Source organism: Poecilia formosa, unplaced genomic scaffold (assembly GCF_000485575.1).
Source record: "Poecilia formosa unplaced genomic scaffold, Poecilia_formosa-5.1.2 Scaffold392, whole genome shotgun sequence".
NCBI classification, from domain to species: Eukaryota; Metazoa; Chordata; class Actinopteri; order Cyprinodontiformes; family Poeciliidae; genus Poecilia; species Poecilia formosa.
This window is the reverse complement of record NW_006800331.1, coordinates 429,729-455,684: the sequence shown is the minus strand read 5'-3', so window position 1 is coordinate 455,684 and position 25,956 is coordinate 429,729. Positions and strand designations below refer to the sequence as shown.

General features: G+C 38.6%; 1 protein-coding gene across 1 annotated transcript in view; it reads left to right on the top strand.

Moving 5' to 3' along the window:
• The first annotated feature begins 218 nt into the window (after window positions 1–218).
• The window catches only part of clmpb (CXADR like membrane protein b), a 75,818-nt gene continuing 50,080 nt past the window's right edge, over window positions 219–25,956 (top strand). Inside the window, exon 1 of the mRNA XM_007575946.2 lies at window positions 219–784. Within this exon, the coding sequence (XP_007576008.1) occupies window positions 754–784 (31 nt within the window). The 5' untranslated portion in view covers window positions 219–753. The remainder of the gene's footprint in view (window positions 785–25,956) is intronic.

Sequence of the window (25,956 nt, the reverse complement as noted above, 5' to 3'; positions counted from 1 at the left end):
AGTGGCCACATAAATCAACGTGTCAGTTGTAGTGGTAATTTCTCACACAGGTAAACAAATCATTCTTGCTGCGTGACTACGGCATAATTTTGTACTTGTAAATCAAACCTCGAATAGAATCAAATTATATTTATTTTCCAAGCATTTTTAATTCTTCTTTTTATTTTGTATTTTATTTACAGCGTGCATAAAACAACTACTCACACCCTCCCATAAAGCCTTTCAGTGTGTGTTGCAAGATGCTCTGGCTGCGTAAGAGAACTTCAGACTCTAGAGGTCTCCATCCTTCAGCATCCCCTCAGCAGCCACCTATTCGCCCTCTCCTCCTCTTTGGGAGCTTTGTGTAGCGCAGGAGGAGATGAGGAGAGGCTGCCCGAGGAGGAGACAGAGGGGAGCCCGAGACAAACACGTCCCACGCCAGAACCACGCAGCCGGTGGGCAACTTTGATTTCTTTTTTTGGACGCCGCGGATAGCCTGCGAATGCACATGACAATGAAGAGAAAGAGCCACGTTTCCTCTTCTTTCTCTACCCCTTCCTCTCCTTGGGAGGCTTAGGTGCGTCAGGCGTGTGCAACATACTACTACGTCCTTGGACTGAGACGCTCAATGAAGATTTATTTCTCTGAGATTTCGCTGCTCAGCTCGCTGATGGTGCCGCCTCGCCGTGCCTGCGCTTAGGTCAGCCGAATGAATCCGAAGGCGGTCTGAGCGCATTGTTTCCTGCTCCGTTGCATTTGGGATTTCCAGCCGTGATGTCTGCAATCTTGCGCTCTTTGTTTCTCGGTAAGTCACTTTGTGTTTCTTTAAGAGATCAGACATTAAGCTAATTAGACAGGAGCGCCTTCCTGTCACAATTCTCTCTAATGCAGTCTACGTGGATTGACTGAGTGCATCTTTTATTCCAATCTTTTATTGTCTAAGGCGTCATAACAGCACATCTGACTGCTTCATTTCGGAATGATGTCAGAATATATTGCCTTATAGTAGGCAATGGCACGTTACGTTTCAAAGAAGCTGCCTGTCATATTTGTTGGAAAACATGGGAAAAAAAAGGAAAAAAAAAAGCAGAGGTCAGCTTTAATTTTTAGCGCATGTTTGTTGCTCTTTTAAGAGGATTTATTTAGATGAGGCAAATAAAAAATAAAGGGATAAAAGTTTGCTGGACCCCTCCTTTTAAGTCTGCTCCCCAGTATTATACACCCTGCATGTACTGACACATGTTCTTCAGAGGAAGGCCTGTTGTGAGTAATAAAAACCCCATAAAGGATATTCTGAACTAATGTAAACAGATATATGCATGTACTTCCTACCTATTTTGCATAGTCATAGCTGTCAGGGTTGTAACTCTGCAAATGGCCAAATTATCAAATATTTAATTAAGACTTCAATTTTTTTTATGGTAATAAACCAACCAGCTGTTATTTACATCGCATGTCAAGAAATGAAAGGAAGTGTAATGTTTCTTGTGCTGATACCAAGTTCTGCTGCGGAATGGTCCAGAGGCATTTTCAGGTTTCCAACTAAACGAGGACTGTTCGATTCCACTGTGACTCCACTGACTGGAAGTTTCTGTTGCAGTGCGAGCCAGAGTTTTAAAATGACTTCCAGTAAGTGGCGTCACACAGCACTCCTCACTGTTGCTCTAATACCTGCAGTGAAACCGAGAGGAAAAAATCCCAATTCCCCCACGCTGGGTGGAATAGTCTTTGAATAAGAGTGGCCAGCATATAAAAAAAAAAAAGTTTAGAGCTCCTTGTGTCGTGGTTGAGGGTGAGGGGGTTCACAGCGGCAGCTTTTCACCTATTGGCTCATCCTTTGGGGTTTGACTTTAAGGTTTTCTTCTATTTGGTAAAAAAACAAAAAATAGAGTGGAGAGGCTGTTATTGGCTTGAGCCCAACATGATTTTAGCTAAGAACTATGAAAGTTTGTTTTCTTTAGTTGCTGTTTCTGGTTGTGCCTGTGTGTTTTAGACTTTCTCACCTTGTAAGGCCCATTTTTTCCCTTCCCAGCTGCTTTGTGAGGGCCCACCTCTCCTTATGGGGCCCAAAGTCCAGGCTCCATAAGAACAAGTGTTGTTTTAGGGGTAGGGGTTAGGCTTAGGACTAAGGTATGGATTGAGGTTAGATTTATGGCGACGGTCAGGGTACAGCTATAGAAATGAATGAAAACAATTGGAAGTCAAAGTAAAGTCCCTGTGATGTTAAATAGATGTTTGTGTGTGTGTGTGTGTGTGTGTGTGTGTTTGTGTACAATACCAATATATACAGCAAAGCTTCACATCCATTGTATGACCCAGGGCCAGAGTTATAAAACACTGAACAATACACATATTATGCAGACATAGATGAATGCTGACCTGGAAAAGGTTTAGATGCTCACCTGTTCTGACTCTATTTTGCACGTTGTCTGCTTTTTGCTTTTTGTCTTTTGTAATCTAATAATAGTAAATACATAGATGTACTTTTTGTAGCAATGGCATACATATAATTAAGCCAGCTGTAGTACAGCAAAGTCTTTTGCCACAAGATTTCACAGAATTATAACACCAGGATTTTTGTCGTCAGAGTAGTTTGTGTTCAGTTGCTGCCAGAAGGCCAACTGACTGCCTTGTCTGGGCTTGGGAAAAAAAAAAATCATTTCAGATGGGCCCCCACCCACAAAATTCTGTATTAGCAGAAGCTGATGTTATATTCACCATTCGATGACATGATATAGCCTGTGTTTTATTTTCTCTTTTCTCCTCCCACTTTCTCCCTGTTTTTCACTTCCCCTTGCTGCCTGATCCTTAATGTTAAATTTAATTTTTACAGAGTTCATAATTGGGAAATAAAAAAAAAAAAAAAAAAAATCAAATACAGCCATATTCAGTAGATTTGAATATTGTTGACAAGTTCATTTATTTAAGCAACTCACTTGACTAAGTGAAGGTCTTTAAGCAATATGAATTGCTTAAAGACTGATGTTTTTAAGGCTTTCAGTTAATTACCATGATTAGAATAAAATGCAGAAATGTGGGCTAAATAAAAAAAAATGTTTAAAACCTGCTCTAAAGGCACGTTTAATGTTAAAACAAGCATCATCAGAACGTATGTTCATGTATAGTTGTTTACGGTATGAAAAATGCAGTTTCTTTTTTTTATTACTATTTTTGCTTCCTGTGCAAAACTACATCATGGAACTATTTAAAGACGAATATTATTTATCATTGAATGTCCTGTGGCAGTCAGTTGGAGGTTGCTCATACAAAGCGCCGCCTATTTCTACAAACCTTCCCCTTGGAGCTGTAGTCCCCAGCCCAGAGCTCCCCTCCCCCACGACTCCTTCCACCAGTATAGCAATTGGCACACCTGGTGGAATTGCATGTCTGTTGAGCTGATTATACAAACTACTTCACAGATCATGCTCCTATGAACAGTTGTAAATGGCATGGTGAATTGTGAATGATTCATCTTCATGAAGAGACAGGTGCCAGTTTCAAGACATCAAATGGCAAAGGCAAATTTCTTTTAGGTTATGTTTTATATTTAGCATTTTTATGATAACTAATTGTAACAGGGTTATTTGATTGTCTTTTGGGTCTATATGCCTGTAATTTACATTACATCACCTATTTAAGCTATTGCTGTGTCTGATTAAATGCATTTTAACCCATGCTTATGTAAATTTTGATTAGTAAGGCTGAGAGAAAAAAAAAAATCATGACGTGCTGCAGGAAATGACTTATTATTTATCAATTTATTTTATGCATGCAACTTTAATTTTACAAAAATTTTCCCATGTATCAATAACAACTTTTGGACTTCTTGATTTATTCATTTGTGTCACTTTTGGCTTTCCACATAGGCTACCTGGTCCAATCATTTGAATTATAGGCTACTTCTTGTGTGACATGTTTAGATATGAGCTTTAAATTCCAAATCTTCCTTTGAGCATTTGAGGTTCTCTAAGTGTGCAGGTGCGGTAGTAAGGGTGTGGCACGTAGTAAACATCCATCTAGAGCTAGTTACAAAACAGCCTGGGCAGTAACGTTTACCAGCCTCCAAACATTACCTGTTGGACCTATTCTAATTATAATTTCTGCCGGCAAAGGTGCAGAATACATCTCTGACAGAAACTGCTGAGTTTGTTGGCGACATTAGAGCAGAGGACACAGAGATAAGAGAGGTACAGCTCTAGTGATGGAGTAGCTGCCTGACCCAGAGCAAAGGAACAAGGATGTGTATTTTCCTGTTTCTGCCTGTGGTATATGGAGCATTTTATACTTTAATAGATTAACTTAATGAACTCATAGTCAGAAGTCTTGTCAGTGGCAAAGCTTTTTTTTTTTCTTTGGAATGAAGAAAAAAAAAAACTACTTCAAGGATAAGTAGGAAGGAAAAATAGAGTTTTATGTAATTTAAATATCAGACCTTCATTTTTCTTTACATCGTGTTTATTTTGAACATTTTTACAACTTTCCAACCATTTGAATGACAGTATTTTTGTTGTTCTGTGTAAAAAGAAAACATGACTGAGGAACAGACAGGATGATATTGATTTTTAAACACTAGCTACCTCAAGGCTAAATCATTTTTCTATTTAGTCTGTTTGGTTATCTAGTCATTAAAACTACATAACAGAGACTATAGTCCAGACTTATTACAAATGATTAGAAACTACATTTCTAATCTTTTGAACATTTACTCTGCTTGAGGAAACGAACAAGAGAACATGGGGTTATTTAAGAATATGACTCAAGTCTGCCTCTATTTTTCATAAACCCAAAATCATGTGTTGACTTGTATCAAAGTAACCTGAGTTAAAAGCCAGTATTTTCAAGTAAAGTTCCAACATTACTTATTAAATTATACTGGAGTTGCATTTTTGTAGCTAATAATAGAATTCCTGCTTTCTTAAAATAACCACACGCATGTGCCTCGAGTATTAATAGAGCTGTTGTTGCCACGGTGATACTTTTTTCCTCCCTGTATACTTTTCAGATTGAATGTCGTCAATTTTATTTAGCTAATTACTATAATTTGCCTGATTGTTCTCCCCAACAAAATCACAAAAAGGAAATGTGTCTTCCAAAAGCTTTGCCAAATGAGAACAATGACTAAGTAAAAACAACAACAACAACAAAAAAGACAAAAACGTGGTTATCACATTACAAAAAAATCAATATTGTTTAATGCTGCCTTTTCTTTATATTTAGCTTTGGCTTTGCCCATCCTGAGACATCCTTAAATTAATATCTGCTGGAGATGTAATATCCAGTGTTCACATTACAGATAAGTAGCACAATTAATTGCCACAGAGAGTTCTTCTGCTCCCTTTGGTAACTCTGCCCAGACGAAGTAAGAAGCAGAACAAGGTCAAATAAAGTAACTCCTTCTTTCTCACACAGAGCTGTGCATTTGGAGAATTTGGCCAGGTAAAGACGAGTGATTGATTGCTCCGCTGGGCAGAATGAAGGAATTTTAAAGTGACTATCCGGGGCACAATAACATAGTCCGAGGTCCCAGACAGAAATGTAATTGGAAAGCGTGAGCACCTCTTATAAGAGATCGAAACCTTTACACTTGGAGTGCAATAAGGGTCTTAGCACCACTTGATGCTGATCCGTGTATGTTTGGATGCATAATTGAGTAACAGTGGGAAGATGGCCGTGCGCATAAACACGTAAGCTAGCGTTACATGTAGATAAAGAGAGCAGTGGCTCCGAACAGAAATTCTGTCCCCATTCTATATTTAGCATGTCTGGCGGGGCAGGCAGAGGATCTCTGAAATGTGAAGATGACAGGAGCCTCCTGAGCCAGAGGTTATGAAGTGACATCTTGATGTGCTTGTGCCTGAATCACACTCCCACACACACACACACACACACAGTCAGCCAAAGACTTTTGACATTCCAACGCAGAGAGTTTTCTGATATTTGACGTTTAGTTACGATGCATTCAGGCTTGCTTTTGATCTCGGTTTTGACTTACATTATTCTTCCGCATTGTCAGTTGGCATCCCCTATGTATATTCCCAGCTTTGAAAGTATTGTGCGTGGAGTATACGGCAGGAGTTTGACAGCTGTGTTGATGGTATTTGTCTTGTGCATTCACATTGTAAGAACAGACTTTCAATGTCACCTCCAAACCTCTGTAATGTTCATCAGTATGGTGCACTACAATAAAGTTGTGTTCAAAATAATAGCAGTGCGTTTAAAAAATGTGAGATACAGCAACATTCATTTTCATACACCAAAATGCTTTGGTGACTTTTACCATTCACAACCAAATCAAAATGTTAAGAAAAAGTGAGGGGGGGAATTGAATATTGCTAAAAAAAAAACATGGCTATCTGCATTTTCTTTACAAAGTCATACATTTAGTGTACAGATAAAAATGTTATTAAAGATTTTGAAGTTACATGAAGTCAACCAATAGTTATTTCAGCCAAGTCCCATTTGACATTTCATATTTCCTCCGCAATTCTTGACTGTGATGTTGTATCTTGATGTTCCCTCATAAGTTATCGATTGCATTAAGATTTAGGGATCAGCCTGGCTGCTCCATATTATTTATGTTGTTGCTCTGGAACCACAATGCGACTGACTAAGTAATGTTTTTGGAGTCATTGTCTTGGTCAATAAGCCATTTTGCAGAGCATCTTTTAAACATCATAAGGCCACGTCCTTTTCAAGCATTTTACTGGATTCAAATTGATCCTTGATTCCTGGTATGTGATGAACAGTGCATTCCCATAACATGGTGCTTTCTCCACCAGGCTTGACATTATACCATGACTTCAGGTCATGGTATAATGTGTTGTTTTGGGTTCGTCCTACGAATATCTTCAGTTCATAAATGTTATGTCTACTTAAACAGATCAGTGTGATCTTTACCACTTAAAAAACAGACAAAAAAAACCCCCGACTAGACTTTTTAGGATCTTCTTGGCAATAGCTTGTGCTTACATAACATTCTTCTAATTGTTACATTGGTAGACCTTATTTGATCTCACCCTGTAGCTGACTATTGACTGACTGCTGGCTATTCTTTGAACCATTCCAATAGTTTTTAGTTTTCTTCAAAATCTTCCTGGTTTTAGAGAGAAAGGGAAGATGTACATTAAATGGCCCAACACCGAGTATCAAACCCAGAACAACCATGCTGAGGACTATAGCCTCCTCACATTGACCCCATGCTCTTCCAATTTAGCCACCCAGCACCCCAGCCACCTTCTTTTTTTTAATACACCTCTCTCATTTAATGATTCGGCAACACAGAATCAACTGCAAGCACGTTATTATTGTTGGGTTCGTTGTTTTTCTATTACTCTACAACAGCTCTGGCAAATTATTTGCCATATAAAAATCTAATTTCAAGCACATTATAGATTCACTATGCATTTAAACGTAGGATATGTTAACATCCTGACTCGTATCCCTGTCTGTTTGGCATTTACACTTTAGGACATGGATTAAAACAAGAACAGCACATATTTATTGTGCATTTCTCCACATTGTAATGTGACTTTCCTTCAACCTTTCAATGTCAATTGTTACTCATGCGGCGTATAGTGTAAACAGATTTCCATGCAGAAACGATTGTATAAGTCAAAGCAAGAAAAGTGCTCATTCCGAACGGCTCTGCAAAGGCAGAGCAACATGGAATATGAAACGTCAAACACTTGGTGACGGAGCACGCCTCTCAGATGAGTGCCAATGATTGAGCCAATGTTAAAACAAATGGCAAATATCATTAGTAAACACCATTTTACCTGCCAAGCACTTTTCCTACTGATGCATATGGATTTTGAATTACAGCTTGTTTGCCTAAATAAGGAGCTATCCGTTTTTTTTTGTTGTTTTTTTCCCCATTCCTGGGAGATGCGTCATCGAATGTCACGTTTTAAGACACAGGGGCTTTCTACAAATGATTGTTGCATTTTAAATTGAAAATGTTTGCAGGTACAAAAAGATATTTGTGCAGCAAGAGCTTTTATTCCTTGAAGCAGTTATCAGTGTTTTTTGTTTTACACTAAGATATTGGTTCTGCAGAAGGGATTATTGTTGATCTGTTGATTAAAAATGGCCAATCACGGAGTTCCTTCATTACAGCCAGACATTTCTCTGCATAGGCCTTTTGTCTTTTGCGTCTTGTAAAACTCAAGACACATGCCTTAACAGAGCTGCGTTTGTATGGTGCCTCTGACCTGTGGACCCCTCCCCCCTCCATCCTTCTCGAAGGAAAATCATTGCCAGATTTTTTTTCTGTTAATTTTTAACAGGAACTGCTTTTTTCACTTTACTGCTAATCTTTGACAGATGTTCTGCGGAGGCTCACGTTCACATTAACTGGAGCCACATGCGCAGCCTGCTGATGACATAGCTCCACGCAAGTATGCTGCATTGTCCAACAGTGTTGGAAACAATAAAAGGCAGTTCTTGTACAATAATTATTCTTCACAATAATTTGAACATGTGATAATCAAGATTCGCATCGATTTAAAGAAGACAAGAACAGCATCTAATTCAGCAGCCTTTTTGCTGACCAACAGTTGTTGCAATGTTTTCAGAATACATTTTTATTCATAAACATCCATAGTTTAATAACTCGTTTGGTTAGATGCTCCTCTCTAACAACTTAGAAAATCCTCCAACTCTGCACTTCTCTCAAAGCAATATTTCTTTCTGTGAACTGAACCATGATGAGGCTTTTTTACGGGCTGCTATCTTTTTGATACTTCAGAAGTGCTTTAGCTGCATTTTCTGACACACAAGGTAGTAGTGATCTACAGCTCCTTCATGCATGGTGCAGAGTTTTAACCTCCAAAATGATCCACATGGAAAAATATGTTCAGGGCCTTTCATCTGGAGGCTTGATTTCAAGTGACTAAACCTAAAAATGCCTGCTGTTGCTATATTTTGGTTTCACTGTAGTTTAAATCTTTTTTTTTCTTCTAATCCCTCTATTCACAGCGATAAAGATAAATATTTGACATTGCCGCATGCTGTCCACAATATGTGCTTCACATGATTTGAGCCGTTTACACGAGGGAAGAGTACGGATTTACCGTTTTTTCTTTGTGCTCACTGCCTGTGTTTATTTTTAGCAGTTGTTTAGAGCTTTAATTGGACATAGACTGCAAATGCAAGAGTTTGCTGTGGAATATAATTAGATCTAAAGATGTGCTGCCAGAACAATGAAAGCAGGGAATGACCATTTTCCAGGTTTGCCACATTTATTTTTACCATCTTTTGCTTTTAATGTAGGTCAGACAAAATAGTCAACAGTAATAGATACATCAGTTTAGTCAGAGAAAATTGATGCTTTACTTAAGAAATGATTTGGAAGCCTTAACATTTATTCTTGTCATTTTGATGAGTTTGATTATGATTTACTATATTATAAGAGAGCCACAAGAGATCAACCACAATATGATTCTAATTTATAACTGTTTTATAACTCATTTGACTGCACTCCATTTGAACCAGACAGACACTGAAAATTAATCATGGTCACATTTGTATGCTTTTGTAATGAATCAGTGGATGGGAAATGTTTGTGCCCATTCTTGTATAACCATTCTAAAAGAGGGAATTAACAGCAAGCACCAATCCTGATTTTTACTTCTGGATTTAGGTCCGTCTTGATGAATTTAACTTGCAGCAACCCATCCAGCTAGTCACACTGTTCAGCTGACGTCATAAAAATATATATTTTTTTCTTTTTGGATTTGGTGATCTTGTGATACTAAAACATTCTAAGAAACATCTTGGTGTTTCTTACTGTTTCTCACAAACCAAACATCCAAGTACAAGCAACGCAGTTAATATTTGCTAAATTTATAGAAGTCTTGATCCACTTTGAAATGATGGTTGCATTTTGGGAACTCGGGAGAGAGCCGCTGTGATCACAGACAGAATGAGAATGATTCGTAAGAGACTATTAAAAATATTCCAATCCATTGTGGTTTGCTCCTCACACTTCTAGTCAAGATTAATATATAATCTTGACTAGAATATATCTAGTTAATATATAAAATATTAATTAAACTTGAATTTATTTTCCACTGCTCAAAAATACTTTACACAATATGTACAATTTGGCAAACTGTTATTCTGAAAACCCTAAAAAAGGGAATCGAGGCTAAATGCTAGTGTGTGATTCCCAGCTTCATTAAAGAGTGAGAGTGTAATATGAGAAATCTTGATAATAAAATGCCATCAAAGTGAAGTGCTATCCAGTTACTGTCAGCATGCAACTTTAATTAGTAGAATGAATGCAAGCTATTACTGTGAGACCTGGATATGAACAAATGTTTCTGTTCATCTACTTCAACTATCTTTGAGGGAGAAAAAAAACAATGCACAGTGGAACCTCTGATATAAATTCAATTTGTTCTTTCTGAAGCTTCTCAAATTTATCAGTTGATCTACAATCCAACGCTCGTCTCCGGTCACAAGCTCAGAGTAGTGACTGAAAGAACAAGCTTGTGGATACAAATGACTGAAATAAGCTGAACTTGGAACAATTAGATGATAATTAGAGAATTCAAATATGCAAAGAAGTCTCAAATTGCTACAGACTCTTTAAAACATATTTGATGTGTGAAACGTTGCACAAACAAAAAAGTCTGGGTTATTCTTAAAATCTGGCTTTGTCTCGTTCTCATTAACTTAATAGCATGTGCCATCTCATCGCATGAGCTGAATGTTTGATTAAGCCTCTGGTCATGTTGTATTTCGTAAAAATAGCTTCAGTCATTGTTCCAAAACTATACATGCCAAACTTATTTTTTTCCAAAAGTAACTGTAACAAATAATAGTGCTGGCACAATTACAATTTTCCCTTTTCTAAGAAAATATTAAATGATTTGCTCCTTGTAAGCATTAGTTCTGGATTTTAATCAAGTGCTAGGATCGCTTTATGCAATTAGTGAGTAAATCAGGAAGCGAACAAAACGGAGATAAATGCTGATGTCTGCGGCGGCGAAAGAAATAGTCTTGCATGGACTCATCCCACTCAATGTCCATCTTAATTCTCCTCAGATATTGGCAGGACACAAAACAGAACTTAATGGTGAGCACAAACATGATTAAAATTCAGACACCTTGCAAAAACACCATTTAAAAATGATTTGTTTATCAGGGGAGAGGTTGAGATACTATCGTCTTTGAGCCCCCAGCCCTGCTTTGGTGCTTTCAAGTGCTTTCTGCCTCAGTGAAAACCGGCAGCGCAGAGTAAAGCTGCCGTGTTTTTCTCTTCTAAGCAGAACATGCTTTTGATCAATGTTCTCTGTCTCTGAAACCAGGGATATCTCCTGTTTTCTATGCAGCTGTGCAATCCGACTGTGTCTGAAAATAAACAGCTACAATAGCAAAATTCCCGTTACTGAGACGCAGGCTGGGATAGTGCATGCATGACAGAGAGACCAAAAAAAAAAAAAAACTGCTATTATTGATTAACAATTTATAGCTAATTAGAGGCATAGTCATGACCCCATTGTGTTAAGGAAGAGGTCAAGCCTCCCACTCAGCTGCAAGCGGGTTAACATGGCTGGTTGCTTTAAATTCTAATTGAACATAAAAGATGTCTTTATTGGTAGAGAAAACATATTTTTGCCTGCTTTTTAGTGTCAAATCCTACAAGCTGCCTGTTAATAATTGATCCTTTCTTAGCAGTTGCTTAGCACTTTAATTGGTCGTTTTAGTGTACCTGTCAGACCCCTGCTTCTGCAATGCCTCATCTCACACAGTGATTATTGACTATTATGTTCAGAATTCAGCTTGGACAATCTGTTTTCTTCCTCCGAGACTGGTATCAGCGAGAAAATAAAGCTCACAGCTTGACTAGCATTGACAAAGCATGAAAAAATAATTGAAAACACAAGACATTTTTCTTCTCCTCCAACCGTTTGTTGAACAAAAAAAAAAGTACTTTTTTTCACTCCATAATTCCATCCGGAGGTTTGACTAAACATGAATAAAAGCAGCCGGTGCTGCAGCAAAGCAATAGCTGGCTTGGTATTGTTGTCCTCTCCCATTTCTTCCCCATTGTTTCCCTTGCAGGAGCTGTTGGAATGAACAGGAGGAAATGTTCCTCATCGTTCTATTTAGTCGCCTGCTGCTCCTTTCAATTTGAAGCAGTCTATTAGCTCAGCAAGCAGACCACTCCATTAGGTGTTTTGAACCCTCACACTCCTTTGTCTCACTCCATTTCCTCGTTTGCTCACCAGGCTTTCCTAAACCAGTTGAGGCTTTAATCAACATAGGCTCCTCTCGTCCCTCGAACAATCATCCTTTGTCATTCTTGGTCATTGCACAGCAGTCAGGAAAGTCCTCCAAATGGATGGCGTGTACAATGAAGGGAATTTGGTATTCACTTATTACACTCTTGGTTGACAAAAATGGTTATCTAAGACTATCTGAAGGAAGATCTGTTCCGTTCTTAAAGGATAATGAATACCTGCACTAAATGATCCTCTTGGGGGTCTTCATATAGTACAGACCTAGAGTAGCAGAATATGACGTGGAGACCAACAACTAGTGGGCCAAGTCTGAAGTGAACTTGGAACATTTAAAAACAATTTCTCTCTCAAAACCATCATAGGACTCCATTTTGTTTGCAACACGTTTGCAGTCGAGACTGATTTACAGAGAAGGTGAAGACTTTTTACATGCAGCTACATGGTGGCAGGTCACCGATGACCTTCCAGTGCGAATTTAAAAAAAAATGTAGTGGGAATGGTACATATTAAGTTTTTTTCAGTGACTGTCACTATCTGACTTAAATATGAAGAGGTGTCAAAAGATAAGTCGTAGTCGTTTAAGTGAACACTATTTAAATTACTTGACTGCCTTTCTCTTCTACCAGGCAGTTACTTTGAAACTGTAAATCTTCCAAACGGCAGACCCCCAGATTAAAAAAATCTGGACTTAGATCTTTTGAATTGACTTTAACCATGAACTTTTACCACATTTACAGTCATTTTAACATGTAGCATGGCAGAAGCTGCAGTCTTCTTGCTGTTGCAGAGAAGTTGACCGGAGGATAATTTGTGATGGTTAAGCCTGAAAACAATATTCTTCAAGCATACTGAGGAAAATCTGCATGTTTTTCTCTAAATACAGAGAAATTGAGATGGGACAAATATTTTTATCCACACTGAACTGATTCCTTGCAGGTTCTATGGAGAGATTCAAACCTGCTTGTGCAATATTTTCAGAGAAGACAAACAGGAAACAGAATATTCAACTATATACAAAACATGTAAGCTACACAGATCTAAAACAATATTATCCCAAAACAGAAAGTTATCCAAAAACAAAACCTTTTCCTTTTTACTTTTGAATTCTAATCTGAATCTGAATTTAGATTAAATGCAAATATCATTATAGTTATCTAATGCAGCTAAGATGTTAGGTCCTGAGAACTTTTTAACATTTAACAAATTCTGACTGAATGATCTTGTTACTACAATGGTGCCATTTCCCTCTAAGCCCTATTCCCATAACAACAAGACATAAATCTTATTGTATTCCAGTAAAAGCATAAAATGCTTTATGCTGCAACAGTAAAGAGTGGGCTTTATCTGTTTACATTCTGTAACAAACCATTGAGGTTGACCTTTAAGTATCTACTACAGCCACAATTTCTGCTGATCATTCCTTTACAGACCCAAAGTCCTTTGTCATCAGAATTGCACCTTGCATAATTACTATTTAGCAGAAACTGTAAAATGCTATGATTTCAATCTGGTCTTGAGGTACCCGTCTTGTCATGTTTCGTTGCGGATGTTGTGTGATGGATGATTTAATTATCCAAACACACTGCAAGCCCCTTGGCTTTAGATAGCACAGCAAAAAAAAAAAATCCACATAGTAAATATTTCTAATCAGATTAAAGGTTCCCACATATTAAATACCTAGCGTCAGAAGTTGCACTTCAGTCGTCCCTCCAGTATTAACATGAAGGAACACAGTGTCTTTATTAGGCCTGGAAGGTTGAGGACATATGTTATCACAGGAGATAAGGACTTTTTTTTTCTTTTTCTTTTTTTTTTTCCCAGCACTCGGCCTGTGGCTGGAAGTCTCAATGCTGAGAAAGCTTTTCTCCCCCTCGCTTGTCCTCTTACTTTGTTTTCCCTATCCAAGCAAAGTGGTTCGGAACAGATGGCACCACCACCTTTTTTCTTCCAACTCGTTAGACTTGACTTGTTGATGAAATGGAGCCTTTACGCTATATTGCCCATGCAGATGTGTAGCTGCACATTTTTTATTGTAGCCTCTGCTGTAAACTGCCCCTGCAGTGACGACAAGCAGAGAGCGCAGCCTGAACTACCTGCAGTACGAACGGCGCGCTTATATCTTGCACTGTTTCTATACGGTGTTCTCCAAAATGGGACCCATTTCCGCCGAGACCGGGAAGGCTGCACAGGATTTTTATAGTCCTAAAGTAAACGTTGGACGTGTTTGTGTTCCTGCACAGTTGCTGCATTCATTACAGGACTGGAAGGTCTTTGTAAGAGAAGGACAACACATTTCGCTCTTTGTTTGAGTCATACTCTGCCTGTTTAGCCTGGCCCGTCATGGATTTTGTCAGACCGAACTTACACAGCAGCACATCTCTTGTCAAGAGGCAGACAGGGGCTTAGGACAACATTCAAGATGCCTTTCATGGTTTGGCAGTGTTGTCCAAACTGTCATGTTCAGTACAAAATAATTTCACTGTGATTTCTAGATGGTAGATAGTGATCTGCTTCGGTCTGTGAATGCTGCAGCTGCAAGAGGAAAACTGTGGCGCTCTCTGAATTTAATGCCTCTCTCAAAGTTATTAACCGTTAGGCTTTTTTTAGATCGCATTTTCTCTCAGCGGCAGACATCATTTTTGTTTTGTGTGTCTTTCTTTAGAGGCAAATAAAGAGTGTTTGCCTTTTGGCTTGATTTGCTGTCTGGGACTCAAAGCAGCTGCGGATGTGAAAATAGCAGAGTTTGCAAATTAAAGCTCTTAAAATAATTAAAGTTGGCATGATGACTCTGCTTCCTAGATGGGTCCAAGCTTAAAAGGGGAAGCTTTGGGAGTTGCAACTCAGCAGCAGCAGCAGCAGGCTGCATTTTACTCTGAAATGAGAAATAATAGAAGTTAGAATATGCAGCGGGCTGATAAGACGAAATCAAATGCATAATTTTGGTAGAGTGGAATGAAATTAGGCTTTTTTTTTTAGCACTCACCCATCATAGTGGAAAATAAACATTTTTGCATTTAGAAGATGGAAACACTGTTTACTCTATTAACCTTTCCTCTCAGTTGCACTCCTGACATTGAACAATGTGGAGGAGACCGAATCCTCTTCGGCCCTTTTCCTAATGAGGCAATTAAGTCTCTCCTGCCCTGAATGAGCAAGGGGCCGAGAGAGAGAGAGAGAGAGAGAGAGGCAAGTCATCTGCTGTCTCAGCAAACACCAAGCACCTCAGCTGAGCAGCAGTTATAATATATAGCCACCCTCCCCCCTTTGATGTCGTGGCGTCCCAGTCCTTGTGGTTCTCCCTTGTCAATGTGACGCGTGACGCAGGCAGCAAAAGTCACACTTTGTAGTTACCACATTCAGGTGATTTTATTTTGGGGATTTTTTTTTTTTTTTTTTTGTGTGCAGAGATTGAAGCTAACAGCTAATCGAAGAAAGCCAATACCAAACAAATTGTGTTGTCCCAACACAACTCTAGTATCAAAAATATCCTAGGGGTTCATCACTTTATGAACTTTTAACCTGTTTAAATGTTTACAGTGGACGGTTACCTAAAAGCTGACTGATGCATTTCTCAAAAAAAATAAAATAAAATTGAGTGTAGTGTACTGCCAATGTCATTCCTGTGAAACAAGTACTGAGAATGGAATATTAAAAGCCATTCTGAATGCTATTTTACAGATTTTTAAATTGCCTTTTTTTTTTTTCAGTTTTGTTTGACAGAAATATTACTGGGTGTGCACTACTTCATAAATCAGTTTCTTGCTGAAATAATCATCAGCTTTTTTGTAAATAATCACTCAATGCAAATGTGACGTTGACACCAAAGTTGTTTCAAGACGAAGCTGGTTTTGCCCCCTCTCGGACTAACTGTCAGCTTCACCATTCGCAACCAACTAATCTGGATTAATATTATATAAAGACACCAAAAGCATTATCAGCTGCAGGTAAGATATTAAATCCTTATGATATTTTAACAGAACTTCAAACATCCTGAGCTGTCCCTTCAAGTATTTAAAAAGTGTCCATAAGCCACCATGGCTTATATTTACATGTAAGTATTTCACATGAGACTGTTGGACTTTTAGCAATTCTGCAGCTTGTTTAATTTTCGAGTGTTTGTGTGGATTAAATAACAATGTTTGACTGCTTGGCGCAGCTAGTTTCCGCTGTGGAATCAGCTTGAGGTCAACCCAGAAAACATGAGTGACAGTGTTATGATTATTCTAATATACAAGACTTTTGAGATAAAGTTTGAGCCTTTTCACCTGATTATCAGATGAGTATGAATATATGACTCAAAGAGTAATTATATAACCATATGAACACTTGCATTTTAGGCTAAATTTATGTGTTCAGGATTAATTTGTTCATCAAGTCTCTTCCCAGACACATGTTTAAAGGCTACTACATTTGCATTAGGTGCTGTCCAGAATGAGGCAGATGGCTTTAAAATATGCTGATGAATAAAAAAAACCCTCAAAAACTCTGTTACTTATTCAAACAAGCTTGACAGCAATTAGCGTGCTTCGTCCTTCTTAGCTTAGTGGTTGTCTGCTTTGAACAGATGCTGTGTCATACAAAAAAGGCCAGCATTTGGACCTTAGTTAATGTCTTTAAAGGATGCACAATTCTAACGAGTGATAACCGAGGGCTTACTGCTGCTCAGAAGGGATTACTATACGTAGCTGTCTGTCTCAAAGCTCAGGCTTACCACTACACTCTTTATTTATTTCCCCTCTTCTATTTCAGCTCCCTGGCAATGAATCGCCAGTGAATTCTGACACAAGGCATGAAATAAGACATCTTACCCTGTAGGGAATAAAGATGGCTGCTCATTAGCTGTGGAAAGGTGTACCGAACCAGAAACGGAAGATGTCTAGGCAGATTTGTTTGAAATCAATGCGTGTCTTCTGAAGCTTCCTCTACCAGTATTCGGCTGCCACAAGTCATCAGATAAGATTCAGAGAAACTCAGGTAGCCTCGCATGTAGTGACAGCAGAGAAACGGAGAACAAAGGACAAGCACCATGACACCTTTTAGCATCAGATGTCTGCTTTTTTTGTGCGGGTTTCACTGTCCACTTTTACTTATTTGCCTTTGCAATGTGACCAGATCGATACAAAGTGATTATCTATGCTTTGTGTGCATCACAGATTCCTCTGAAGTAGCAAGAACGGTGACAGAGGTTATAGTTTTCAGTTACAGGACACTAAAAGGTGCATGGGGCAAAGGCACCAGATTAACTGCCCAGTTAGTAATTGTTTCCTCTGAGAACTATCACATGTTAGTTGTTGATTTAAAATCTGGCATTGAGCTCACTCTGTCAGTTCCCTTTTTTTGTACCTTATAAAAAAAATGAAAATATTAGGACCCTCCATAAACATGTAGTATCCTACTAAGCATGGCAACTATCACATTATGGCATGATGGTATTAAAGCATAGCTATTATTTATAAAGTCAGCAACTATTTTTACAGGTCTGCCAATATGTTCTGACCCTCATGTTTGGTCTCGAGCTTTGGTTAGAGACCAAAAGTATGAGATTTTGGCTTTAGAAGCAGCTGAAATGAGTTTCCTCCTCTGGGTGTCTGGGCTCTTCGTTAGAGATCGGATGACAAGTTCAGTCATCTGACAGTGCCTCAGAGTAAAGCCACAGCTCCTCCACATTGAAAGGTGCCAGTTGAGGTGGCTGGGGCATTTGGTTAGGCTGCCTCCTGGACACCTGCTCTTCTTGAAGGTCCCACTGGGAGGAGACCCAGAGAAACACCCAGGACATGCTGGAGGAACTATGTTTCTTGACTGGCTTGGGAACGTTTTGGAATTCCCTTGGAGGAACTTGATCAAGTGGATGGAGAGAGGGAAGTATTGGCCTCTCTGCTTAGGCTGCTGCCCCTGCGACTTGATCCCGGATTAAGTGGAAAATCATGGATGGATGGTTGGCTACACTTTTGTGTTTTCATGCAGAGTCACTTTCTTCATTGTCTTTCATTTTTTAATAATGGTTAAGAAGGGAGATCCGATCTGTCCGACACGTTCATTTTTACGTGTTCAGTCTAAAAGCATTTGCATGGCTTGTGGAATACAGAATCAGAAAGCCTCTACTATTTTCCATATTGATTTTTACAAAACGTCACCTGTACTTGAGTTGAAGTAATTCCACTTATTGCTTATTGATCATCTCTGTGGTAGTGTATTTCATTATATGTGACTGGAGAGCTGTTCTTCAAGTTGCCACAGTTTGCCTGCCTGGGCATGAAATGCAATAGAGGAATGAAAGATGTTCCAAGCGACTGATCAGTATGGTCATTAATCCTAATATCAAAGTGGACCCGCCATCCACTCCTTGCCATGGCTGGACTAAAAGTAATCATAGTCGTACACCTTTGTGTACTGGGCTGCAGGAAAAACACTACAATCGAATACACTTTCTCCATCAATCAAGAGGCCATGATTTTTATTTTTTTTTCTGACCTCCTTGTTGGATGATTTTACACAGCTTCCTCTTGCATCTTGATGGACTAATATTATAAATCCTTTCTTTTACTGTCCTATCCTTTCTCCACCCACTCCTCCCATTCTTTAAAATCTGAGTTAGGGGTGCTCAAGTCAACAGCACCAGTATAGCTTTTTGCTGCAGGGTTGTGATAGATGGTCACTCAGCTCTGTGAACCTTGCTCACCAGCGGCTGACCATATTTCTCCTCCGCTGCAACGATAGTCAGGAATTCTGCTTTCTGTCAGCTCAGCAGCGCCGAAGATGAGTATTTGATTAGATATAATGGAATTAGAGTAATCTGATTCCAAAAAGATGACATCTGTAATCTGTTGAAGTCACTGTAAATATGCAATGATAAGATTACAGATTCTTGTGATGTTCCAGTTATTGCTTTTCTCAGCTTAGATGTCCCGACTGTGACATCCAAATTGTGAAAATTCTATATGTAGTGTAGATTCGCAGATGGAAAAAAAGAGCCAGATTTAATTGAATGATACTGCATGAGTGTGGCATAAATTAACTATTCAAGTGGCATTAGTGGTTGTGATTTTCAGCAGGTAATCAGCACTTTGGGTAATTGCTTTTTAAATGTAATCGTTTAGAAGTGTATATCTTGGGCTGCGGTGAATGATTGTCTCCTTGTGGTAGGTTGAATTGAAAGGGATGCATACACGCACATGTACACTGAAGTGCAGAATTTGCAAGTAGCTAATTTTATAGCAACTCTCTCCTCAGGCAGTGATGGGTGGGGGTTAGATTCCACTCTTGGAATTGCTCCTAGTGTGGATAAAATATCCTACTTAGAAATTGAACAGTGTTTCAAGAAGCTGATTCATCAGTTGTCGCCGTTTCCTGGTATATTCTGGTAAACACATGACACAATGCGTGGTTATTAATTGTGGTGTTGGCAATTTTTTGTGCTTATTATGCATCGAGTCATTACTTCCATCAAGAAGTCCCAATATTGTGATGCAAGTTACAGTTCTCATTAAGCAATTCCTGTATTTTTTATTTTTTTAAAGGTGCCGAAGAAAGTGCCAGAGACAGTTTCGGTTTCCACAGCTGTATGGGCTTGAAAGACAGCTGCTATAACCTTGCTTACTAAAAATGAAATTATTTTTGGCTGTTTGAAATTATTTCCAGTCACAAAAAGCACATGTGACGGAAATCCCAGCCATCACTCTCATTTAGCGCAACGCTGATATAAAAGTGCAATTGCATATTAATCTCCATTCTATAACTATAGATATCAGTGGATTTTTATGCTGTATTTTTGCCAAAGTCTATGGAAGAAAATGCTAGAAAATTGTTGCATTTGTCAAAGTAATTTCCCATCTTATTCATCTTTTAAAATTGTTATTAGCACTTTATACCTTAGCCTGGTAAAAACTCTATACTGCTGGCAAAAACTCTTATAAAAATGCCACTTTCTCCGTCGTCTCATTAAAAGCTATCAAACTATTCCTACTTTAAGTAGTAAGAACAATGTGACAGAAAACCTTAGCGTCTTTTTGATATCCTAACTTTTTTTAAATCTTGGTGTACTTTGATACTGACAACTGGTTGATGCCTGTCCATTTTTATTTCCAAATGTGCCTCTAAAAAATCCTTCTGTTTTTTAGGGCTAAAGAGCCATTGCTATTTAGCCCTCCTACTGCTGGTCAGAATAAATCTGCCTCTTACAAACGCAGGCCTTGAGGATTCAGTTAAATTCAATTCATGTTATTTATACAACACAAATTCTCAACAAATATTGTCTCGACAGTGTAAAGGGCAAGAAATGGAATGAGACTCAACCTAAATTCTGTAGGTTGCTTTGCATGGCCGTTCGCTGCTGCTTTTGGGCCAAACACATGAAGGGAGGAAAAGAACTGAAGCAGATAAGCCTCTGCCATTGATCTGGTGGCATTAATCTTAGCTGCAGTCATAGAGATGCCAGTGTTGTGTTGGCTCGAGGTGCGAGTCTGGATGTGTTTTCGCCGCTAAGAACTCCAGTAAACGCCTGCTTTGGAGTGTTTCTAAGCTGGTGATTAATTATAACCTGTATTGACACAAAAAACATCACTCAGAGCAGGCGCCATGTGTAACATATGTTGGTGTTTACATCCCCACATAGTGTTGGGTTAGCTTAATTTTGTTTGTCTGTGTTTGTCCAGGTCTTTGTGTGAGAAAGTATTCAATATGTGCAGATCGGATGAGTGTGTGTGAACACATTGCATCGTCGGAGACTGACTGAACGCATGTTTTATGTTTGTGTGATACTCTCGCGTGTATGTACACAGTGATGAGACACGAGAGACTTCTTGGCGACTCATCCATCATTTTCCCCTCTGGCCCACGCTGCCCTCAGAGGAGCGCTACTCTGTCACTGTGACATTGGGCTCATTTTAGAATAGAAAAATGGCGCATCCAACCCCAACATTGCCAGCACACAACGTTAACCTTCCCCTTCAGCCATCCAGCTTAGATAGTTTGGTAACAATCCCTCTTTAACAGTCCCAGACTTCACTTGCTGTTGGGTGTCCGCTGTGTCCGCGGGGAGAGATTAGCAATCTGAGCCTTATTTTGAAGGGCCTTCATATGTCTACAGCAGCTTCATAAAGTAGCTTGAGGTGGGATTTCACCTTCTCTCACCCACCTCACCCATATCATTACCATGTTTCTTTCCCTTCCTCTCTGATGGATAACCTTGGACGGTTTGGACGGAAAGCAAATGAGGGAGAGAAGGTGACAGACAAAACTACTTCATGAGCATCCCACGTCCTCAGTGCCCTGCATCTTTCCCTCACTGATAATGTAAGAGGTGAGTCAGCATGAACAACTGCAGTAAAGCCTCCCAATCAATCTGTTTACACTTGCCTCTGAAGAGACAATGTCAGTGCCACACTGCCAAGCCACTGCTGCAGTGTGCATGTCTTCCACCTCTCTTCACAGATCCCCTTCCCTCCCTACCCATACCAACAAACATAGGACAGGCTTTCCATCTGGATTGATAGGCGACATTCTGTAGAGAGGGATAACATTGCTGGCATGAGACGAAGAAATGAAGAAGGGGGGTTAAAAAGCATGGGAGGGTTAGGGTACGATTTTTCTTTTGCAGGAAAGTGTGTCGCTGCACTATGGCAAGACTTATGCAACATGCAGTGCCACTTTGTCTCTCATCAGGAGTCAGACAGAGTGGGTGGTGCCAGCAGTCCTATGTAAGAGTCTGGACTCAACTTGTTGAATTTTTAAATACTGGTTTGGGAAAAGATGGACCACGGTTAAAAAGATATGAAACCCCACAGATGCACCAATCAATTGGCCAGAGATGCAAGTCTGAAAATTTCCCCTTGCTTGGCTCTGTACAGTAACTGAAATCTGAAAAATCAGATTTTTATTGAATTTATTAAATACCTCCAAGCTAAAAACTCCCTCTATTTTTGAAACACATCAACTCACAGCATGTACTTTGTTGTACTTGTTTCAATTTAGTACAAAATAAATAAATAAATAAATAAAAGTTTGGGTTTGAAACAAATGCTTTAATGCATAAATGGAGATAACCTAATGCATTCATTTTCAGTTTGATTTAAATCTACTACCTTCATCAAGATGTGTGGTATATTCTTCTTTCTGGTGCTGGATTGAGCAGGAGGTGGTTTACTTTACCTGTCTTAAGTTCACAGGACCCATGCATTGTTAGCTCTGCATAATTTTTTTAACTTGTTTTAGATGCAGGAAAACAAGTTTTTTTTGTTTGTTTTTTTTTTGTTTTGTTACTTCAGTCCCTTTTCTGGCTTGATTCCCAAATTCCGCTTATGTTATTAAACTGAGTCCGTCATTTGTCTTCTGAAGTTTAAGCGTAATGAAATCATATTTACTTTCCAACACCACTCTTTTAAAAATTAATAACACTGTAAAACAACTTTTTTTTTAATATTCATCTGAATTTTTTTAAAAACTGTTTCCTCTTTTAGTTTTGTAGCTGAGCATCAGCTACTTGCTGCTATCAGGGTGCACAAATGTTTTTCTGTGTTGAATGTTTTAAAAGTTTTAACATTTTCTGTCATATTATGGCAATGGTTTAAAGTCCTTTTCATGAGAATGTAGTGAAGCGTAATGGAGTCACCAAGATTTTATCAGACTGTGAAGCTCAGAAAATAACTCCACCCCTGCCCACCTGCTGCTGTTCGCAGATGGTCTGCTTGTTTCAAGAAGGTTGCTACACTTTCCCATGCGTGAGAATGGCAAATCAGAATGTCTAAGATTTGCAGGTTAGTAGATGCAGCAACTAAATACAGTGTTTGCAAAAAATGTTGGAACTGTGTCTGTCAAACTGGGAGACAAGGGAGTGTCTCTAGCAAAACACCTAGGACAATTTTCAAAACACATAGGAAAATGTACTCGCATGCTGCAGAATTGTATCTGTTTAGTTGTGGGTATTGTAGTGAACTCTAACATTTGCATATTTTACACTGTACATTAACATTTTCTACCATGAGGTTTGGATAGTCATTCTTCTTGGAAAACTATAAAAAAATCACCTCAGACTAATTCAGTCCCCAAATAAAAGTAGAGACCTGTTGAAGAAAGCTGTTACCATGGAAACAGATTTAAATCCCAATTGATATTTTTTCCCATTTCTCACCTAAAGTTCCCGCTCTAAGACGGGACACAAATACTGTAGACTTTGGTCACAAGTTTGTTGGCATAGCAACATTTGTCTGTGCAACATTTTTTTTTTTATCACAATTGTGACATTGGTCACACTGTACAGTCTTTTTCGAGATTTTTTTAAGCAGTAATATATTTGCAAGTTTAGTGAAAAATTATGTCGGTCAATTTGCTGAAATGTTGTCATCAAACAATATTAAATTACATAATGTCTGAATGTCCAATATGAATTCACAAACAATGACTAAATAACCATCTTGTTTTACTTTTACTGTGTAAAGAGCAGAAAACAATGTGTAATCTTCTGTGCAGCTGGCAATATTTTTGTTTTTTATTAAAATTTATACATAAAAATCAATGTAATAAATATAGATAGAACTATATCAACAATAATAATCCCAACGCTATTGTAACAGCAGCATCAAGTTCTTTTTGTAACAAATAAATGTAATTGGATTATTTTACCATGGCACCATGAATAGGTGATATACTTAGGCAAGGTTTTTGTACTTTGTACCCGAACCTCATACTGGCTATTTAGCAAAGAGCTTTCTTATTTATTCTTTCATTTATTTATCCTCTTGAGATTGCACTTACTGTGATGTGTCAACTTTACACTTGGATATGCTGACATTACTACTACGCAAAAACAAACTGATGAACATAAAAATACATCAAGATTTAGTTCAGTCACCTTTTCCTATCCCATAACATCATTCAGCACATTTTACTGTCATTACTTGCAAATGACACCGTGCAGTCAGACAAGAGGCCATTACGAAGAGAGGGGAAAAAACAAAAAGAAATGCAGCATACATAAAGGGCACAGACAGTGAGAGGTTTGGAGATGGAAAAAAAAGGAAGTACAATAGCACTAATATAACATGTTATCTTCAGTGTCATCCTTCTACTTTACATCTACACTCAGAAAACTCCTTGAGATGTGCACTAATCTTCTGATACATTGGCTGAGACGCATATCTTTTTCTCAGCAACCTTCCCTTCATCGATAATATCTGAAAATTGCTGCAATCACATAAACCTGGATCCAAGTGGGCAGCGGTATCCCTCCTTGAACTAATATCAAGTTTCAGAGCTCCTATCTTTTTATAGTAAGAAGGGATTGGTTTTGCTAACCATAAGCGTTCTGAGGGGTTGTTAGTTGCTAAACAGCATGTTGTCTCAATGTTATCTGCCATCTTAGTCATCCGTCACAACCTCTCATAGTGCGCTGAGTAACTTTACATCCACACCTGATCTCACTGTAATGGTAAGTCAGGCCAAAGGTCAACAGCTGTTATCAATTTGAGCGACCTTGCTGACTGTAATGTCCTATTGAGCCACCGCACAATGACATGAGTGTATTGTCTTTCGTACAGTCCTGAAAATAACTTCCTTCCTGTGCACAAATCAATATTGTGGCATGGTCTGTAAGAAATATTATTCAGTTTCCCTTGAAATAACATCTTAGAGGATGTATGTTTTCTTGGCTGGACTTGATATCTGTAATGTAAATGTAAGCTTTGGTCTACCTCATTTAGTGTGTTTATTCAAATATTATATATAATAAATGCAGATTTGTGTCTGAGAAAGCTTCCCTGAAGGTTGTGTAAATATATATATATATACATATTAGTGACATGCGGTGAGTTTCATAGCTGGTGAGGCACTGACTTAATCAGATTTACAAATGTAGACACCTTGCATGTAATTGTTTACGTACAGAAATTTTGCGCATGCGTACAACGCTGGAGGGCAAAAAGATTATTCTTTTACATTTCATCCAGAACTGCGTTAACGCAATGAAACTTGGAAATACAGGTATTATTAAATTCAAGCTATGCTCCACAGCAAAGAGAAAACCCAAAGTACAACTCAAACCACTTCTTTCTCGCCCTTTGTGCCGGCCAAGCTACACACAGACTCGTTGCCATAGCAACTGACAGCAAAGCCACTTTATGTTTAAGATTTAACACCAAAACAACAATAAAATATTTTGCACAATTTACAGAACATTCATTCAGTTGCAGTAGTATGCTTTTAGGCTTAGTGTTTAATTAATAAGTGATTGCCGTGTTAGATTAGCTACAGATGCTATTAGCTAATCTAACAGTAGGTTGTGGGTTGCTTCTTTACTGAATTCTTTACACATACAAACTGCAGCCCACAACATGCACATATCATTAAAAAACTAAACAATGCAATGTTATTGCAATCTTACCATTACTTGTAAATGAAGTCCACGGGCCGCTCATTCTGCACAAAAATATCCGTTCATTCAAAGCCCAGTCTATCCTCAACATGTTTTTTCTTGTATCCCACTCTGCTTGAGAATCATCAAACTGTCTCGAAGAAAACCTTTCAGCTCCTGTGTTGGTCTTCCTTCCTTTAGTTATTACTTTGTGCTTCAATTGAAAATCCTCTCTAGAAAACTGTTTAAGTGTAGAAATGTAGTCATCCATGTTGCCGTTGAAAGAGAGTAGAAAACAATAAATGTATGGCTGCACTTTTCTTATTCACTGTATGGCTAGCTCGCTTTCCCTTACACTGCAGTTATGGAGTCACAAAACCAATGTCT